Source organism: Oncorhynchus nerka, linkage group LG2, assembly GCF_034236695.1.
Source record: "Oncorhynchus nerka isolate Pitt River linkage group LG2, Oner_Uvic_2.0, whole genome shotgun sequence".
NCBI classification, from domain to species: domain Eukaryota; kingdom Metazoa; phylum Chordata; class Actinopteri; order Salmoniformes; family Salmonidae; genus Oncorhynchus; species Oncorhynchus nerka.
Genome location: NC_088397.1, coordinates 62,572,570 through 62,592,195, shown reverse-complemented (window position 1 = coordinate 62,592,195; position 19,626 = coordinate 62,572,570). Strand labels below are relative to the sequence as shown.

The window sequence follows — 19,626 nt, the reverse complement described above, 5'->3', positions numbered from 1 at the left end:
GGGGAAGGTATAAAGAAGAGCTGGTTGTTGCAGGGGAGGGTATAAAGAAGAGCTGGTTGTTGCAGGGGAGGGTATAAAGAAGAGCTGGTTGTTGCAGGGGGAAGGCATAAAGAAGAGCTGGTTGTTGCAGGAGGAGGGCATAAAGAAGAGCTGGTTGTTGCAGGGGAGGGTATAAAGAAGAGCTGGTTGTTGCAGGGGGAAGGCATAAAGAAGAGCTGGTTGTTGCAGGAGGAAGGCATAAAGAAGAGCTGGTTGTTGCAGGGGAAGGCATAAAGAAGAGCTGGTTGTTGCAGGGGGAAGGTATAAAGAAGAGCTGGTTGTTGCAGGGGGAAGGCATAAAGAAGAGCTGGTTGTTGCAGGGGAAGGTATAAAGAAGAGCTGGTTGTTGCAGGGGAAGGTATAAAGAAGAGCTGGTTGTTGCAGGGGAAGGTATAAAGAAGAGCTGGTTGTTGCAGGAGGAGGGCATAAAGAAGAGCTGGTTGTTGCAGGAGGAGGGCATAAAGAAGAGCTGGTTGTTGCAGGAGGAGGGCATAAAGAAGAGCTGGTTGTTGCAGGGGGAAGGCATAAAGAAGAGCTGGTTGTTGCAGGGGGAAGGTATAAAGAAGAGCTGGTTGTTGCAGGGGGAAGGTATAAAGAAGAGCTGGTTGTTGCAGGGGGAAGGTATAAAGAAGAGCTGGTTGTTGCAGGAGGAGGGCATAAAGAAGAGCTGGTTGTTGCAGGAGGAGGGCATAAAGAAGAGCTGGTTGTTGCAGGGGAAGGTATAAAGAAGAGCTGGTTGTTGCAGGAGGAGGGCATAAAGAAGAGCTGGTTGTTGCAGGAGGAGGGCATAAAGAAGAGCTGGTTGTTGCAGGGGGAAGGCAGAAAGAAGAGCTGGTTGTTGCAGGAGGAGGGCATAAAGAAGAGCTGGTTGTTGCAGGGGGAGGGTATAAAGAAGAGCTGGTTGTTGCAGGGGGAAGGTATAAAGAAGAGCTGGTTGTTGCAGGGGGAAGGTATAAAGAAGAGCTGGTTGTTGCAGGAGGAGGGCATAAAGAAGAGCTGGTTGTTGCAGGAGGAGGGCATAAAGAAGAGCTGGTTGTTGCAGGGGGAAGGTATAAAGAAGAGCTGGTTGTTGCAGGGGGGTATAAAGAAGAGCTGGTTGTTGCAGGGGGAGGGTATAAAGAAGAGCTGGTTGTTGCAGGGGGAAGGCATAAAGAAGAGCTGGTTCTTCTTTAGGAGGGTATAAAGAATATGGAAAAGGAAGAGGAAGAGGGAGACAAGGTGGATGAGGAGATTATTAGAGGGAGGAACGTAGAAGGAGGAGGGATGGAAAAGAGGAAGGAATCGAGGGAGAGGAGATAGTTGGATAGATGCAGAGGAGATGGGCTGAGCTGAGGAGAGGAGATAAGGAAGAGGGAAAAAAGAGAGGTGAGAGGAGGTGGGGGAATGAGGAGTGAAACAGAGGAGGAGAGAGAGGAAAGAGGAAGTTCTTCCAGTCAGAACATAAACTGTCTCAGCCTAGTAGTCGGGTCAAACCAACAAACAACAGCAACACTCGCTCAGACTGACCCTACAAGTGAACTCTAACCTTAACACATGAACCGCGGCCTTCACTCTCAGCTGCTGACAGTCTGACTTAAGCTAAACACAGAACCCATTATAACTCCTGTTAAGCAGGGAAATTGTGTACAGTGGGATCCGGAATTATTGACACCCTTGATAAAGATGAGCAAAAATTACTGAATGACTGTATAAAATAAATCATTCAAATGCTGAGGTATATTATATATTTAAAAAATTGGGGAATTATAGTATTTTCTACTACTACAATTGCTCAGATAATTATATTTTGTTTAAACACTAATACTTTTTTTTCATCAAATTATTGATGTTTCTTTCCAGTACCTTTTAATATCTAATCCTGTGATGATAACGACACTGAGCCATTTCTAAAATGTTTTACGAATTGGGGAACACATTGGGAGGGATCTTAGACAATTCCTCCCTACAGAATCCTTGATATATTTAGTGGGTTTCAAGTCTGGAGACTGAGACGGTCATTGCAAAATGTTGATTTTGTGGCCAATGAACCATTTCTTTGTGGATTTTGACATGTGTTTGGGTTATTGTCTTGTGGCCAAGTTTCAGTGTCCTGGCACAGGCATGTACTGACCAGAGAACAAGTGTCTTTACTAACATTTTCAACCTCTCCCTGACCCAGTCTGAATTACCTGCACTTTTCAAGCAAACCAGCATAGTCCCTGTGTCCAAGAACACCAAGGCAACCTGTCTAAATGGTTACCGCCCAGTAGCACTTATATCTCTAGCAATTAAGTGCTTTTGAAAGACTGGTAATGGCTGACATCAACATCACAGAAACCCTGGATCAACCCAAATTTGCATACCGCCCCAACAGATCCACAGATGATGCAATCTCAATCACACTCCACACTGCCCTTTCCCACCTGGACAAAAGGAACACCTACGTGAGGATGCTGTTCATTGACTACTGCTCAGCATTCAACACCATAGCGCCCTCCAAGCTCATCACTAAGCTAAGAACCCTGGAACTGAACACCTCCCTCAGCAACTGGATCCTGGACTTGAAGGGCCCCTCAGGGGTGCATGCTCAGTCGTGCGTGACCACACACGACTCCAACACCATCATTAAGTTTGCCGACGACACGATGGTGGTAGGCCTGAACACCAACGATGATGAAACAGCCTATAGGGAGAAGGTCAGAGACCTGGCAGTGTGGTGCCAGGACGACAACCTCGCCGTCAACAAAACGAAGGAGCTGATCGTGGACTACAGGAAACGGAGGGCCGAACATTCATGGTCCAAACACACCAAGACAGTCGAGAAGAGGGCACGAGCACGTCTCTTCCCCCTCAGGGGGCTGAAAAGATTTGGCACGGGCCCTCAGATCCTCAAAAGGTTCTACAGCTGCACCATTGAGAGCATCTTGACTGGCTGCATCACTGCTTGGTACTGTACGGCAACTGCTCATCACCCGACCGCAAGAGAGGGTGGTGCGTATGGCCCAGTACATCAATGGGGTGGAACTCCCTGCTTTCCAGGACCTCTATACCAGGAGGTGTCAGAGGAAGCCCTAAAAATGGTCAAGGACTCCAGCCACTCAAGTCATAGACTGTTCTCTCTGTCGCAACTACCTCGTAACCCTGTATAAAGCCTCGTTATTGTTATTTTATTGTTTTACTATTTCCTTTTTCATTCAGCAAATATTTTTCTTACATTTTAAAGTGGCAATACAGTGCCTTTGGAAAGCATTCAGACCACTTGACTTTTTCCACATGCTATTACGTTACAGCCTTATTCAAAAATGTTTTTTATTTACATAAGTATTCAGACTCTTTGCGTTGAAACTCAATATTGAGCTCAGGTGCATCCTGTTTCCATTGATCTTCCTTGAGGTGTTTCTACAACTTGATTGGAGTCCTCCTGTGCTAAATTCAATTGATTGGTCATGATTTGGAAATGCACACACGTGTCTATACAAAGTTCCACAGTTGACAGTGCATGTCAGAGCAAAAACCAAGCCATGAGGTTGAAGGAATTGTCCGTAGAGCTCCGAGACAGGATTGTGTCGAGGCACAGATCTGGGGAAGGGTACCAAAACATTTCTGCAGCATTGAAAGGCCCCAAGAACACAGTGGCCTCCATCATTCTTTAATGGAAGAAGTTTGCAACCACCAAGGCTCTTCCTAGAGCTGGCTGCCCAGCCAAACTGAGCAATCGGGGGAGAAGGGCATTGACCAAGAACCCAATAGTCACTCTGACCGAGCTTAAGAGTTCCTCTGTGGAGATGGGAGCAACTTCCAGAAGGACAACTCTGCAGCACTCCAACAATCAGGCCCTTATGGTAGAGTGGCCAGATGGAAGCCACTACTTAGTAAAAGGCACATGACAGTCTGCTTGGAGTTTGCCAAAAGGCACCTAAAGACTCTCAGACCATGAGAAACAAGATTCTCTGGTCTAATGAAACCAAGATTGAAATCTTTGGCCTGAATGTGAAGCGTCACGTCTGGAGGAAACCTGACACCATCCCTACGGTGAAGCATGGTGGTGGCAGCATCATGCTGTGGGAATGTTTTTCAGCGACAGGGGCAGGGAGACTAGTCAGGATTGAGGTAAAGATGAACGGAGCAAAGTACAGAGAGATCCTTGATGAAAACCTGCTCCAGATCACTTAGGACCTCAGACTGGGTGAAGGTTTACCTTCCAACACAGCAATGACCCTAAGCACACAGCCAAGACAAGACAGAAGTGGCTTCGGGACAAGTCTCAATGTCCTTGAGTGGCCCAGCCAGATCCTGGACTTGAACCCGATCGAACATCTCTAGAGAGACCTGAAAATAGCTGTGCAGCAACGCTCCCCATCGAACCTGACAGAGCATGAGTGGATCTGCAGAGAAGAATGGGAGAAACTCCCCAAATACAGGTGTGCCAAGCTTGTAACGTCATACCCAAGACTTAATGCTTTAATCGCTTCCAAAGGTGCTTCAACAAAGCACTGAGTTAAGGTTGTGAATACTTACGTAAATCTGATATTTCCGTTTTTTATTTGTAATAAATTGGCAAAAATGTCCAAAAAACTATTTTTGCTTTGTCATTATGGTGTATTGTGTGTAGATTGATGATTTTTTTTGAGGGATTTTTGATCAACTTTAGAATAATGCTATAATATAAGAAAATGTGGAAAATGTCAAGGAGTCTGAACACTTTCCAAAGGCACTGTATGTAACTTTTTGAGCGACACGACCAAATACTCTGAAATGTGAGTTATAGGTCTATTATTTTATTTGAAAGTCTAAGAAGCATTAGATCTGTTCTATCTGCGCTATTTCTATGCTTCCCGTTTTTAAGTTTTGTTAGATGGTACAGTGATTGTCTACACTATACTAGCTTATTTTGTCAAATAAACTGAATTTAGGCAAATTACTAGAGTTTTAACAACCGGGAAATGGTGGAGTGACTTCTGCATAGCGCAACTTTAACACTTTATTGTTGGGAATGGGTTCGTACGTAAGCATTCCCCGGTAAAATCTACACCTGTTGCATTCGGCACATTTGATCAAAACATTTAGATTTAGATTTATTTGATTTGATTGTGATTAAATGTCCTGGTACTGGGTAAAGTTCATGATGTCGTTGACCTTAACAAGGGCCCCAGGACCAGAGGAAGCAAAATAGCGCCAACAACATCACATATCCACCACCATATTTTACAGTAGGTATGGGGTTATTTTCTGCTCATGCATTTCAATGCCAAACCCACCACTGGTGTGTGTGGCCAAAGAGCTTTACTTTACTGTCATCCAACACATGTAAACGCCTGGAGTTTTCTGCACGCCATTTGCACTTCGATTGGAACTGGTGCTTTGGTCAGATGACAGTAAAATAAAGCTCTTTGGCCTTGCACACCAGTGGTGGGTTTGGCATTGAAATGCATGAGCAGAAAATAACCTCATACCTACTGTAAAATATGGTGGTGGATCTTTGGGAATCATCCCAATGTGTTCTCCAATTCATAAAATATTTTAGAAAAAGGCTCAGTGCCTGTTAGCCTCGCAAGGTGGAGCATTCAATATAGCTCAGTATTTTGAATGATTTATTTTATATAGTCATTTTTGCTCATCTTTATCAAGGGTGTCAAACATTTTGGACCCCACTGTACATGCACAGAGACACTGGATTGGATCTAAAGGAAATGCTTTTGCAATATGACAGAGGGTGCCTGTACACCATTTAAATACATGCATAATGTGATGCCAGAACATGAGTTTAGTCTGTCCAGATATAACTTACTGGTCCGTTTGCAAAAACAAGCCCATCCTGTTTCAAACATCATCTGAAATATGGTCAACATACAGTGCATTCAGACAGTATTCATACCCCTTGACTTATTCCACATTTTGTTGTGTTACAGCCTGAAAGCAAAATGGATTAAATATGTATTTTTTCTCACCCATCCACAAACAATACCCCATAAGGATGAAGTGAAAACATGTTTTAAAAATGTTTGCAAATTTATTGAAAATGAAATTCAGAAATATCTCATTTCCAAAAGTATTCACACCTCTGAGTCAATACTTTGTAGATGCACCTTTGGCAGCGATTACAGCTGTGAGTCTTTCTGCGCACGTTTCTAAGAGTTTTCCACACCTGGAGTGCACAACATTTGCCAATTATTATTTTCAAAACTCTTCAAGCTCTGTCAAATTGGTTGTTGAACATTGCTAGACATCCATTTTCGGGTCTTGACAAAGATTTTCAAGTAGATTTAAGTAAAAACTGTAACTCAGCCACTCAGGAACATTCACTGTCTTCTTGGTTACCAACTCCAGTGTATATTTGGCCTTGTGTTTTAGGTTATTATCCTGTTAAAAGGGGAATTAATCTCCCAGTGTCTTTTGGAAAGCAGACTGAACCAGCTTTTCCTCTATAATCTTTGACTATACTTAGCTCCATTCCGTTTCTTTTTAACCTGAAAAAATCCACAGTCCTTAATGATGACAAGCACACCCATAACATGGTGTAGCCACCACAGTGCTTGAAAATATGGAGAGTGGTAGTCGGCAATTTGTTGTAATGGATTTGTCCCAAGCATAACACTTTGTATTCAGGACAAAAAGTGAATTGCTATGCCACATTTTTTGCAGTATTACTTTAGTGCCTTGTTGCAAACAGGATGCATGTTTTGGAATATTTTGTATTATGTACAGGCTTCCTTCTTTTCACTCAATTAGGTTAGTATTGTGGAGTAACCATGTTGTTTATCTATCACAATTAGGTTAGTATTGTGGAGTTACTGCAATGTTGTTGTTGATCCATCCTCAGTTTTCACCTATCACAGCTATTAAACTCTGAGTTAAGGAAGGAAGCCTGTATTTTTGTAGTGACTGGGTGTATTGATACACCATCCAAAGTGTAATTAATAACTTCCCCATACTCAAAGAGATATTCAATGTCTGCTTTTAATTTTGTTTTACCCATCTATCAAAAGGTGCCCTTTTTTTGCGAAGGATTGGAAAACATCCCTGGTCTTTGTGGTTGAATCTGTGTTTGAAATTCACTGCTCGACTGAGGGACCTTACAGACAACTGTATGTGTGGGGCACAGAGATGAGGTAGTGAAGTTATTTATAATAAGGGTTACATGGAGAAAATCGGACCTCTCTGAAATGAAAATGGATGGTCCTCCCTTCAGCAAAATAAATTTGATCTAAATTCTCCCTGAATGCTTAAAAAAGTGACCCTTCCCTATACCTAAAATAATAGACCAGAGCCTTAGATATGCAGTTTTAGAAATAGTTATTTGTCCTGTAAGCATTACATGTCAACATGGGAATTTTGATAGTGCACAGGGCTGTGGGCCAGAAGGCTGTGGGTTCACAGACCACCATGGACAAGAGTAGGCTTGGCAAGATCGCTTTTATAGTAAAATCATTGCATGAATCTAGTATCATATTTGCAGGTCCGAGAAAAAATTGCCTGAATATTTTTTTAATACCACACAAATTACCGAAATGACAGACTAAGAATGGACAGAGAGATAGGCCTGTGTTCATATTATCATATTTTTCCAATGGCAAGTCAGTGTGTCTTGTTTGCAATGAAACTGTCCCAAATAATTTAATTTGAGATGCCATTAGGAATCTGAGCATGGTATTTTCAAAAGTTAGGCCTACCTTTCCACTCCAGACAGAGTAGGCCTACCTTTCCACTCCAGACAGAGTAGGCTTACCTTTCCACTCCAGACAGAGTAGGCTTACCTTTCCACTCCAGACAGAGTAGGCCTACCTTTCCACTCCAGACAGAGTAGTCTTACCTTTCCACTCCAGACAGAGTAGGCTTACCTTTCCACTCCAGACAGAGTAGGTTTACCTTTCCACTCCAGACAGAGTAGGTTTACCTTTCCACTCCAGACAGAGTAGGCTTACCTTTCCACTCCAGACAGAGTAGGCTTACCTTTCCACTCCAGACAGAGTAGGCATACCTTTCCACTCCAGACAGAGTAGGCCTACCTTTCCACTCCAGACAGAGTAGGCTTACCTTTCCACTCCAGACAGAGTAGGCTTACCTTTCCACTCAAGACAGAGTAGGCATACCTTTCCACTCCAGACAGAGTAGGCCTACCTTTCCACTCCAGACAGAGTAGGCTTACCTTTCCACTCCAGACAGAGTAGGCCTACCTTTCCACTCCAGACAGAGTAGGCTTACCTTTCCACTCAAGACAGAGTAGGCATACATTTCCACTCCAGACAGAGTAGGCTTACCTTTCCACTCCAGACAGAGTAGGCCTACCTTTCCACTCCAGACAGAGTAGGCCTACCTTTCCACTCCAGACAGAGTAGGCTTACCTTTCCACTCAAGACAGAGTAGGCCTACCTTTCCACTCCAGACAGAGTAGGCCTACCTTTCCACTCCAGACAGAGTAGGCCTACCTTTCCACTCAAGACAGAGTAGGCTTACCTTTCCACTCCAGACAGAGTAGGCCTACCTTTCCACTCCAGACAGAGTAGGCCTACCTTTCCACTCCAGACAGAGTAGGCTTACCTTTCCACTCCAGACAGAGTAGGCTTACCTTTCCACTCCAGACAGAGTAGGCCTACCTTTCCACTCCAGACAGAGTAGGCATACCTTTCCACTCCAGACAGAGTAGGCATACCTTTCCACTCCAGACAGAGTAGGCCTACCTTTCCACTCCAGACAGAGTAGGCTTACCTTTCCACTCCAGACAGAGTAGGCCTACCTTTCCACTCCAGACAGAGTAGGCCTACCTTTCCACTCCAGACAGAGTAGGCCTACCTTTCCACTCCAGACAGAGTAGGCCTACCTTTCCACTCCAGACAGAGTAGGCCTACCTTTCCACTCCAGACAGAGTAGGCCTACCTTTCCACTCCAGACAGAGTAGGCATACCTTTCCACTCCAGACAGAGTAGGCCTACCTTTCCACTCCAGACAGAGTAGGCCTACCTTTCCACTCCAGACAGAGTAGGCTTACCTTTCCACTCCAGACAGAGTAGGCCTACCTTTCCACTCCAGAGTGGTCACGGACCAAAGCGCTGTTTTGGCCTAGACCACTTTATATAATCGGATCCGTTTTATTTTCATCAAAATCTTAAGCTAATATGGGGTAGGTCTGTGTTTTTTGCCATTTTCCTTAATTAAAGGTGGTATGGTATACCCTCTCATACCCCCTCAATTTGAGTCCTGGTTTTAAAGGAAAACTCCACCCATAAACTATCTTTTGGTGTTTGTTTCATTAGTCCATTGTTGACATAGTCCCAAAATGTTTTGCATGTTATCAATCAAGTTTTCAAGATATGTAACTTTCCAAAAACAGAAATTTGGCCCATATGATGCATTTTACATCATATGATGTTGTGTTTTGCATCCTAAAATACAGGCCAGATTTCCTGAAAACGTAAATGCTGACATGTAGGCTATTTAAATAATGCATGGTGGGTGGAGGAATCCTATAGCCTAATTTCCTCGGTCAAACAGGTAAGCCTACCTCTGACTTCTTAAATAGGAAGAAACCTTTGATTCTCCTCCTGAAATGCCACTGTAGCTCTACACAGCACAGCCATTGGTTAATTAAGCAGCACACAAAAACGGTTTTGATCAGTAAGAGCAGAGCAGGCCGAGGCTCCGGGTTGGAATATCAATTGTAGTGTGTAATGTAATCTAGTTTTATTTACACCATCCTAGCAGCTATCTTAGAAATATAACTTTTCTCTGTGCTTCTCTGAGCATGCACTTCGTAGCCTATCACCTATATATCTGTGATGCATGATATCATCTTTAGGCTATGGATAAAACAGTTTGAGACCACACTAAGTAGACTATAGGCGCAATTAATATTGAGCACCCAGCGGAGTATCAGAGATGAGGGATGGCATCAGGCACACATCGATATATAGCCTAATAAGTAACGAATACTAAAACAATGAGAAATATTGAAATTTAATCAATTACACGACCCTCCCTTGGACTACATAAAAAAATACTAAACCCTCCCCTTGATTGAAATTGGAAAAGCTCCTCCAGGTAACGATTCTGTACATTTTTATCCGTCCCTAATTACTGCATTATTTGACGTTTGTCCAAATTGGATTTTATCTTTGACAGAATCGTCGATTTATGACTTAGGAGTCATTTGTTCTATTCTATTCTTCTCCCTGGCAGGAACAGAACTCTATTCTAGTGCAGCATTGGATGCATGGTGAGATCCATGATCCTCTTACTGAAACCATACAGAGCGAGCAGGAGGGAGGCCACAGTCTATTGTTTAAGTCCCTATCTAAATTTGTGACGAATAACGCTCAAAATAGCTCTCATGCCTTTAACCACACACACCACGTTCCAAGCTAGCCCCTTATTGCAAAACTCTATGATGCAGACAAGCACACACACACACACACACACACACACACACACACACACACACACACACACACACACACACACACACACACACACACACACACACACACACACACAGAGAAAGAGAGACAAAGAAAGAAAGCATGCTAAAGAGGATAAGAATGACCCTAATTGCTAATGAGGGCTGGGGTTTGGTGGTATAATGTGCAGCCAGGTCACCCATGATACAAGTCCGTATTCGACAATAATCCATGTCTGAGCACATTGTGAGATGACATGGAAACTGGCCACTAGGGGCAACAGTGAGTGCTGTTACCTTCAAGTAGGTTTCGGTTCTGCTAGGGCATTGTGGATGGAAATGGCCGAGGGGCGTAAGCATCTGCCTCTGATTCCAAAGGTTACAAGTCCAAATCCAGTGATAGTTTTAAGCTTATCCCAAACCTTAACGCTTAACCTGTCGGGGGTCAATGCCTAACCTTAACAATTCGGGGGTCAATGCCTAACCTTAACCATTTGGGGGTCAATGCCTAACCATAACATTTTGGAGTTAATGCCTAAACTAATACCTAAACTTAAAACACTTTTAAATTTGAAATTTGGAAGAACTTCAGAATTTGATGTTTGAGAAACATGGATCAACGTCTAATTCTGACATGAGACTGTGAGAACTAGTTTCTAATGTATGTGCATTATGCCTGTGCTTGTGTGTGTGTGTGTGTGTGTGTGTGTGTGTGTGTGTGTGTGTGTGTGTGTGTGTGTGTGTGTGTGTGTGTGTGTGTGTGTGTGTGTGTATGTGTATGTGTATGTGTGTACACCACTTTGTGTGTATGTATGTGTTTCATCAGACATCCACCTTCTGCCATTTCCCTTTCTATTCTTTTCTCTCCTCATCTCGCTCACTAATTTTCTCCTCTCTCTCTCTCACTCTCACTCTCCTTCTTCTCCTTCCTCCTCTGTTTTTTAGTCAATGCAGTTGTGCTTTTCCTCTGGTATCTATGTTGGCCTGTGTTAGCCGTAGTGTATTAGTGTGAGCAGGAGGGGGTCTGGGGACAGGACGCTGACAGGAGAACATGAATGTGACAACCTGACTACAGCTTCATCACCACTTCGTCACTGCTGGTATTTGTGTTTGCAGTGTGTGTGTGTGGTGTGTGTTTGCAGTGTGTGTGTGTTTGCAGTGCAAGGCGCCACAGTGTAGCGCAACGCCAAGGTCCCTGCTTTCTCTGGTTACTCATCAGCTGCCATCTCTTTATCGCCTGCCTGACACACTGACTATGCCTATAGTCTATTTAATACACACACACCACTGCTGCTCCAAGCTTCGAACCCCTCGGCAGACATGCTAGAGCATCCTGAACAGTTTTATGATTTGACAGAGTGAATATTGGTGGTGAAAAGTAAAATATATATTGTTTTTATCATAACAGACGAAGCTCAATATTTATTTGTCTTTGAATGTATAAGTGCGTATCAATATATCAGCTTTAACAGACAACTGTATATTCTCATTTGTTTTTATGACAGCACATAATTTCAAATACATTTGTAAAAATTAGCAGGTTCATGGTCCACATGGTTCAATAATCACTGACATTTTCAGACAAGATAGAACGGCCAAAAGGGGCGGTGTTGCAATCTACTGCAGAGATAGCCTGCAGAGTTCTGTCCTACCATCCAGGTCTGTACCCAAACTATTTGAACTTCTACTCTTAAAAATACAACTCTCTAAAAACAAGTCTCTCACCGTTGCCGCCTGCTAAAGACCACCCTCTGCCCCCAGCTGTGCTCTGGACACCATATGTGAACTGATTACCCCCCATCTATCTTCAGAGCTCGTGCTGCTAGGCAACCTAAACTGGAACATGCTTAACACCCCAGCCATCCTACAATGTAAGCTTGATCACCATCTTAAATAAGTTTCTTAAATAAGCATGTCCCATTCAAGAAATTTAGAACCAGGAACAGATATAGCCCTTGGTTCTCTCCAGGTCTAACTGCCCTTAACCAACACAAAAACATCCTATGGCGTTCTGCAGTAGCATCAAACAGCCCCCGTGATATGCAACTTTTCAGGGAAGCTAGAAACCAATATACACAGGCAGTTAGAAAAGCCAAGGCTATCTTTTTCAAGCAGAAATTTGCTTCCTGCAACACAAACTCTAAAAAGTTCTGGGACACTGTAAAGTCCATGGAGAATAAGAACACCTCCTCCCAGCTGCCCACTGCACTGAAGATAGGAAACACTGTCACCACCGATAAATCCACTATAATTGAGAATTTCAATAAGCATTTTTCTACGGCTGGCCATGCTTTCCACCTGGCTACCCCTACCCCGGTCAACAGCACTGCACCCCCCACAGCAACTCGCCCAAGCCTTCCCCATTTCTCCTTCTCCCAAATCCAGTCAGCTGATGTTCTGAAAGAGCTGCAAAATCTGGACCCCTACAAATCAGCCGGGCTAGACAATCTGGACACTTTCTTTCTAAAATTATCTGCCGAAATGGTTGCCACCCCTATTACTAGCCTGTTCAACCTCTCTTTCGTGTCGTCTGAGATTCCCAAAGATTGTAAAGCAGCTGCGGTCATCCCCCTCTTCAAAGGGGGGGACACTCTTGACCCAAACTGCTACAGACCTATATCTATCTTACCCTGCCTTTCTACGGTCTTCGAAAGCCAAGTCAACAAACAGATTACCGACCATTTCGAATCCCACCATTCCTTCTCCGCTATGCAATCTGGTTTCAGAGCTGGTCATGGGTGCACCTCAGCCACGCGCAAGGTCCTAACCAATATCTTAACCGCCATCGATAAGAAAAAATACTGTGCAGCCGTATTCATTGACCTGGTCAAGGCTTTCGACTCTGTCAATCACCACATCCTCATCGGCAGACTCGATAGCCTTGGTTTCTCAAATGATTGCCTCGTCTGGTTCACCAACTACTTCTCTGATAGAGTTCATTGTGTCAAATCGGAGGGCCTGTTGTCCGGGCCTCTGGCAGTCTCTATGGGGGTGCCACAGGGTTCAATTCTTGGACTGACTCTCTTCTCTGTATACATCAATGATGTCGCTCTTGCTGCTGGTGAGTCTCTGATCCACCTCTACGCAGACGACACCATTCTGTATACTTCTGGCCCTTCTTTGGACACTGTGTTAACAACCCTCCAGGCGAGCTTCAATGCCATTCAACTCTCCTTCCGTGGCCTCCAATTGCTCTTAAATACAAGTAAAACTAAATGCATGCTCTTCAACCGATCGCTGCCTGCACCTGCCCGCCTGTCCAACATCACTACTCTGGACGGTTCTGACTTAGAATATGTGGACAACTACCAATACCTACGTGTCTGGTTAGACTGTAAACTCTCCTTCCAGACTCACATCAAACATCTCCAATCCAAAGTTAAATCTAGAATTGTCTTCCTATTTCACAACAAAGCATCCTTTACTCATGCTGCCAAACATACCCTTGTAAAACTGACCATCCTACCGATCCTCGACTTTGGCGATGTCATTTACAAAATAGCCTCCAATACCCTACTCAATAAATTGGATGCAGTCTATCACAGTGCCATCCGTTTTGTCACCAAAGCCCCATATACTACCCACCACTGCGACCTGTACGCTCTCGTTGGCTGGCCCTCGCTTCATACTCGTCGCCAAACCCCCTTAAACCCCCCTTATCCCCCTAAAGTCCCCCCTTATCTCAGCTCGCTGGTCACCATAGCAGCACCCACCTGTAGCACGCACTCCAGCAGGTATATCTCTCTGGGCACCCGAAAAAACAATTCTTCCTTTGGCCGCCTCTCCTTCCAGTTCTCTGCTGCCAATGACTGGAACTAACTACAAAAATCTCTGAAACTGGAAACACTTATCTCCCTCACTAGCTTTAAGCACCAGCTGTCAGAGCAGCTCACAGATTACTACACCTGTACATAGCCCATCTATAATTTAGTCCAAACAACTACTTCTCCCCCTACTGTATTTATTTATTTTTGCTCCTTTGCACCCCATTATTTCTATCTCATTCTTTCACTGCAAATCTACCATTCCAGTGTTTTACTTGCTATATTGTATTTACTTCGCCACCATAGCCTTTTTTTGCCTTTACCTCCCTTATCTCACCTCATTTGCTCACATTGTATATAGACTTATTTTTCTACTGTATTATAGACTGTATGTTTGTTTTAGTCCATGTGTAACTCTGTGTTGTTGTATGTGTTGAACTGCTTTGCTTTATCTTGGCCAGGTCGCAATTGTAAATGAGAACTTGTTCTCAACTTGCCTACCTGGTTAAATAAAGGTGAAATAAATCATGTTTTTTTAAACATTGGTCCTCAAAGGCTAATGCGCTTTACTCAGTTAATGTGTAGCTAGGCCTATTTCTTAAAAGTATGGGATCCTGTCAAGCAATTGTCTATGAAAACACTGTATGGGTGTTAAAAAAAACAATCATAAACTGGTGGTTCAAGCCCTGAATGCTGATTGGCTGACAGCCGTGGTATATCAGCCCTATACCACAGTTATTTCAAAACATGTATTTTTAGTGCTCTCATTAGGTTGGTACCCAGTTTATAATAGCAATAAGGCACTTCCAGGGTTTGTGGTATATGGCCAGTATACCACGGCTATGGGCTGTATCCTCGCATTGCGTTGTGCATAAGAACAGCCTTTATCCGTTGAATATAGGCCATATACCACACATCCTCCTGCCTTATTGCTTAATTATTAAACGGTATTGATGTTTCAAATTCAATGAGCAATCTAAAACAAATAGGCGAGGATTATGATATTCTCCCCAGGGCCAATTCACGGGGGTTTATGTTGAGTAAATAAATGAAACTGAAGCACCAAACATGTAGGCCGAACCCCTGCATTCCCTTTGACAAACGACACAATGTCAATTAGGCTATATGATGACGCACCTATCCCCCCCCCCCCCCCCCTTCAAGCCGCACGCAGGTGCAACAGGGAAATCGCTCGCGCCATAGGATAGGAGAAAGAGAACGAGACGAGGGCGAAAAGGAGGCGTTGACCGACAAAAATAATGAACAGGAGTCGTCTACTGCAGGCCCGTCAGCCCCGATTCTAGAGAGACATTAGGAGTATGACTCAGCGCTCAGTAGCCGATGAGTGGTTTAGAGAGGGAGATTGAAATTCACACGGGATATTAGGCAATAAGAAAATGAGTTAGGGTACAAACAAATAGTTCACTCAACAGTGTTCCCGTCGAACTGGGAATTGCATCATCGCTTATCCAAAATTATATCGCTCATTTTAAACATTCATGAGATTTGGCAGGCGTATTATAGCCTAAACTAATTGTATACTAAATTGTAATTAGCCCCCCATTTTTTTCATGGTGCTATGTTGTTTTAAAGAACCAAAAAGGAAAAGGCATGCAATAAGGGTATAGGCTACCTATCCAAAAATAGTGTTCATTAGATGTTCAATAGAATGACAATGTTAGAATAGCCTATATTGCAAATAATTGGATGACACATGTCAACATAGCTAAACACAGAAACACTTTGATATACCTGGAAATCATGATGACATCAGACCATTAGGCATTTTGCCGTAGCACTACACAGCTGATTCCAAAAAGAAACTAATCATCGAGTTTTGATCATTTGAATCAGCTGTGTAGTGTTAGGGCAAAAATCAAAACGTGCACCCCTTGGGGTCCCGAGGACCGAGTTTGGTAAACGCTGCATTAGACCATTCTATGATCTATCGCCTGTAATTGACTACAGGCCTTTTCGATTTCAGCAAAGAACAAGACGAGTATGTAAAAGACCATTCAACTCACCATGAGAAAAATGCTCTGCGTTAGCAGACACAATTTGGAGATAAATAGGCCTATGCGGTGAGCCATAACAAGTTGAACATGTTTCAGAAAAAAAACTAAATTAAACTGGAAGTCTACTACAAAATTTGGTAACATAATCTAAATCGACCATTTTATCGAAACATCTGTTTTTCGTTAAATAATGTCTAAATACGATGTTCTTATTCAACGAACCTGCATACCAGACATTGATACGAATATAACTCATTGGAAAATAATGATTCCAGCATTATGCTCAATATAATCTATACGACCATATTCGATTCATTCATTAGATGTGACTAGTTTTGTGTGAATACAGATCCATAAAATTATATTCCCATCATATTGATGCCAAAATTAGACTATTACCTTCGAATTGAAAAACTCTAATAAAACATATAGATTAATGAACATATACTTTCAAAATCTACTTGACCTATCAAATATTTGTAATATAGGGTAGACCTATAAACTTGCTTTTTAAAAACATTAATCTTCAGTGAATTTTGACATGATCTGACCTACAGAGAATGTTCCTCTGCAGTATTTGTTCTGAGCCCTGTTTCCCCTCTCCTTTACTTGTGTTGCTCCCAGCTGACAGGTCTCCTACACCGGTGTCGGAAGAATGGAGAGGGGGGTTGAGGCTGCTTGGTTCAGGGCTGAGGGGGAGAAGTCCACATGCTCCTGGTCGATCCCGCAGACAGAATAATCATATTTAGCAGACTAGCAGAGAGGGTTTTCACTGCGCGTGGAACATGTCTGCACACGCCCGCGTTCTGCTCTCTCACCACACCTTGAGTCCAAAAACACGAGCTGCCATCAAACACTATAGCACAATTAATAATCAACTATCTATGTTTAACATAATAATGCAGGTTCAATGTATGTATCATTTGATGACATTGTAATGCATGTGGCTACTAAATGCACTCATCAATGTATTAGCAATTTATCAATGCATAATGCAAGATTGAATGGTGGCTTATGCTATATAAACTCTAATAATCATAATCATTTGATAAGGCTATCCTCATGTCCACAGAGCCCATTTCTGTCAACATATACGATATTATATTCACCAGTTATACGATACAAACACTAATCATTGAAATAAAAATGCTAGTCACACTGTTTTTATATTATAAAAATAAGGACAGTAAAACCCAGAGCTGTTGCTTAGCTCTCTCTCTCTCTCTCTCTCTCTCTCTCTCTGTCTCTCTCTCTCTCTCTGTCTCTCTCTCTCTCTCTCTCTCTCTCTCTCTCTCCCTCTCTCTCTCTCTCTCTCTCTCTCTCTCTCTCTGTCTCTCCCTCTCTCTCTCTCTCCCTCTCTCTCTCTCTCTCTCTCTCTCTCTCTCTCTCTCTCTCTCTCCGTCTCCCTTGAGGTATGCAGACCCACCTAACCACCTCCCACCTCTGAGAGCAAGCACGCACTTGTGACCGAACAGCGAGGCTCGTGCAGCGGGGAGAAATGGGCGATAATGTGCAATGTGCTCATAGTGTAGTTAGTCTGGCCCTAGTCACTTACTCGGTGTAGGCTACCCTGCACATTGCAGGTCCCAGGGGACAACTGAGACTGACAACTCATTTTGTTTTACCTTGACAAATAGCCTATAACGGAATTGGGCCTTGCACACTCAGATGCACTGACACTGGCAGCTTCATCGAGGTAACAGGCAAGGTGAGATATTATTCTTATTTGACTGACAGGTGCAGAAGACCAATTATAATATTATAATAAAATTGTTAGCCTATAGCCTAACAGTCGAGTGGATGAGGGGAGTGGTTGGGTTAACAACGACAGGGCATTGAGCTGTGACACTATGGACACACAGAGACCACAGAGACAGGGACAGGCAGAGATAGAGAAAGGGACAGGCAGAGATAGAGAAAGGGACAGCATCGTGATAATGACAGGAACAGGAGAAATGTGAGGTTTGGGATGGTTTGAAGAGAGATGGAGGAAGATATTTTGGGAAGAGTGGACAGAGTAGTGAAAGTGCAGACTGGCCAGGTTTCGGGATGGGGTGTGGAGGCGAGGGAGAGGAGGTGGGCAGAGAGTGGAGGGAGGCAGAGAGGGGAAGATGCAGAGAGGTGAGAGAGGAGTTGGAGTCCGTAAACTTCACTTACAGCCAGTTACTGGCGTTGGCCGAGAGCAGCGCGAGGAAGAGCATCAGCAGGGACCGTAAAACATATTCCGCGGTCATCGCGAGTGCTACCAGGAGAGAAAAATCCCAAAGACAGTTTAAGTAATCCACAGAAAGTATGGCAGGGATCTCTGCCACGCGCTCCCAGGGGGAGGGACGAGAGCTGACGGCGGTGGTCTAGTGAAGTACGGGAGATACGTGGGACCCCGTTAAATACAGTTAATCCATCATCACACATCCACAGAGATCAACCGGAGAGGCGTGAGACTCGCAGCTGTGTCACCCGGTCCGTTCGTCTCCTGCTCTCTCTCCACACAGAGAGGAAAAGATGGGAGGATAGGGAAAAGAGAGGATGCTAAAAATACACAGAAATGATTTTTTTCTGTGTCACGGCGCCAAACTCGGGAAGGCTGGGACTGAATTGGAACCTTCTTATTTCACGTGTTTACTCTCGTTCCTGTTTTCGCGTTAACACCACCGGGCGCGCAATGAGAGGGGCAGTAAAAACCTTAACGACTTCTTCTCGAGTTGGAGTTGTAATCCCTCAGGTGCTCTCGAGACGCTCCTCGATTGCGGTGTTATTACTACTGTGGTCCATTCCAACTGATGGGCTTTGGTTCTCTTTACGTTGTCAGACACACATTCACGAAACACACTCTTCACACAATCTTTCACAGCCTGCCACTGTGCGTTTGCTTTGTGGATGGCACTGAGAGGGGAGAGAGGGTGAAAGCTGACTTTAGTGGAGGGGCGGCGCGAGGCTGAGGGGAGGTATGGGAGTGAGTTTGGAGATGAAGGCGGGTTCAGTGCGTTATGAAGGTATAGTGTATGTCTCTCTCTCTCTCTCTCTCTTTCTGTGTGTGTGTATTCTGCGCCGTTTTAGAGCACTCCTGGGAGGATGCAATAGCGCAGCCATTCACCGCGCTCCACACACACACACACACACACACACACACACACACACACACACTTCTTGGCAAAGTCTTGCTCAACCCTGTCCCATGCCAAATATTCTGTGGTCAGAAGGCTATTTAAAGCCTCACTGAAAATCACTGTATTTTAGACTGCCTTAATAATGGTGATAATGGTACAAATAGTAAGCCTGAAAGGTATAATATTACTATGACTACTACAACTACTAGGCCTACTGCTACTACTATTACTAATAATATTAACACAAATATGAATAATACAAATAGTCTGGAGTGTCTTTGTGGGATATGTCAGTCAAGTCCCGACCAATTATCGCAGCAGAAATGTCCATG

At 43.7% G+C, this 19,626-nt stretch overlaps 1 protein-coding gene across 1 annotated transcript in view; it reads right to left on the bottom strand.

Annotated features, from left to right (window-relative positions):
* The window catches only part of wnt4 (wingless-type MMTV integration site family, member 4), a 28,374-nt gene extending 9,318 nt beyond the window's left edge, over nucleotides 1-19,056 (bottom strand). Inside the window, exon 1 of the mRNA XM_029676380.1 lies at nucleotides 18,345-19,056. Within this exon, the coding sequence (XP_029532240.1) occupies nucleotides 18,345-18,421 (77 nt within the window). The 5' untranslated portion in view covers nucleotides 18,422-19,056. The remainder of the gene's footprint in view (nucleotides 1-18,344) is intronic.
* Nucleotides 19,057-19,626: the final 570 nt, after the last annotated feature.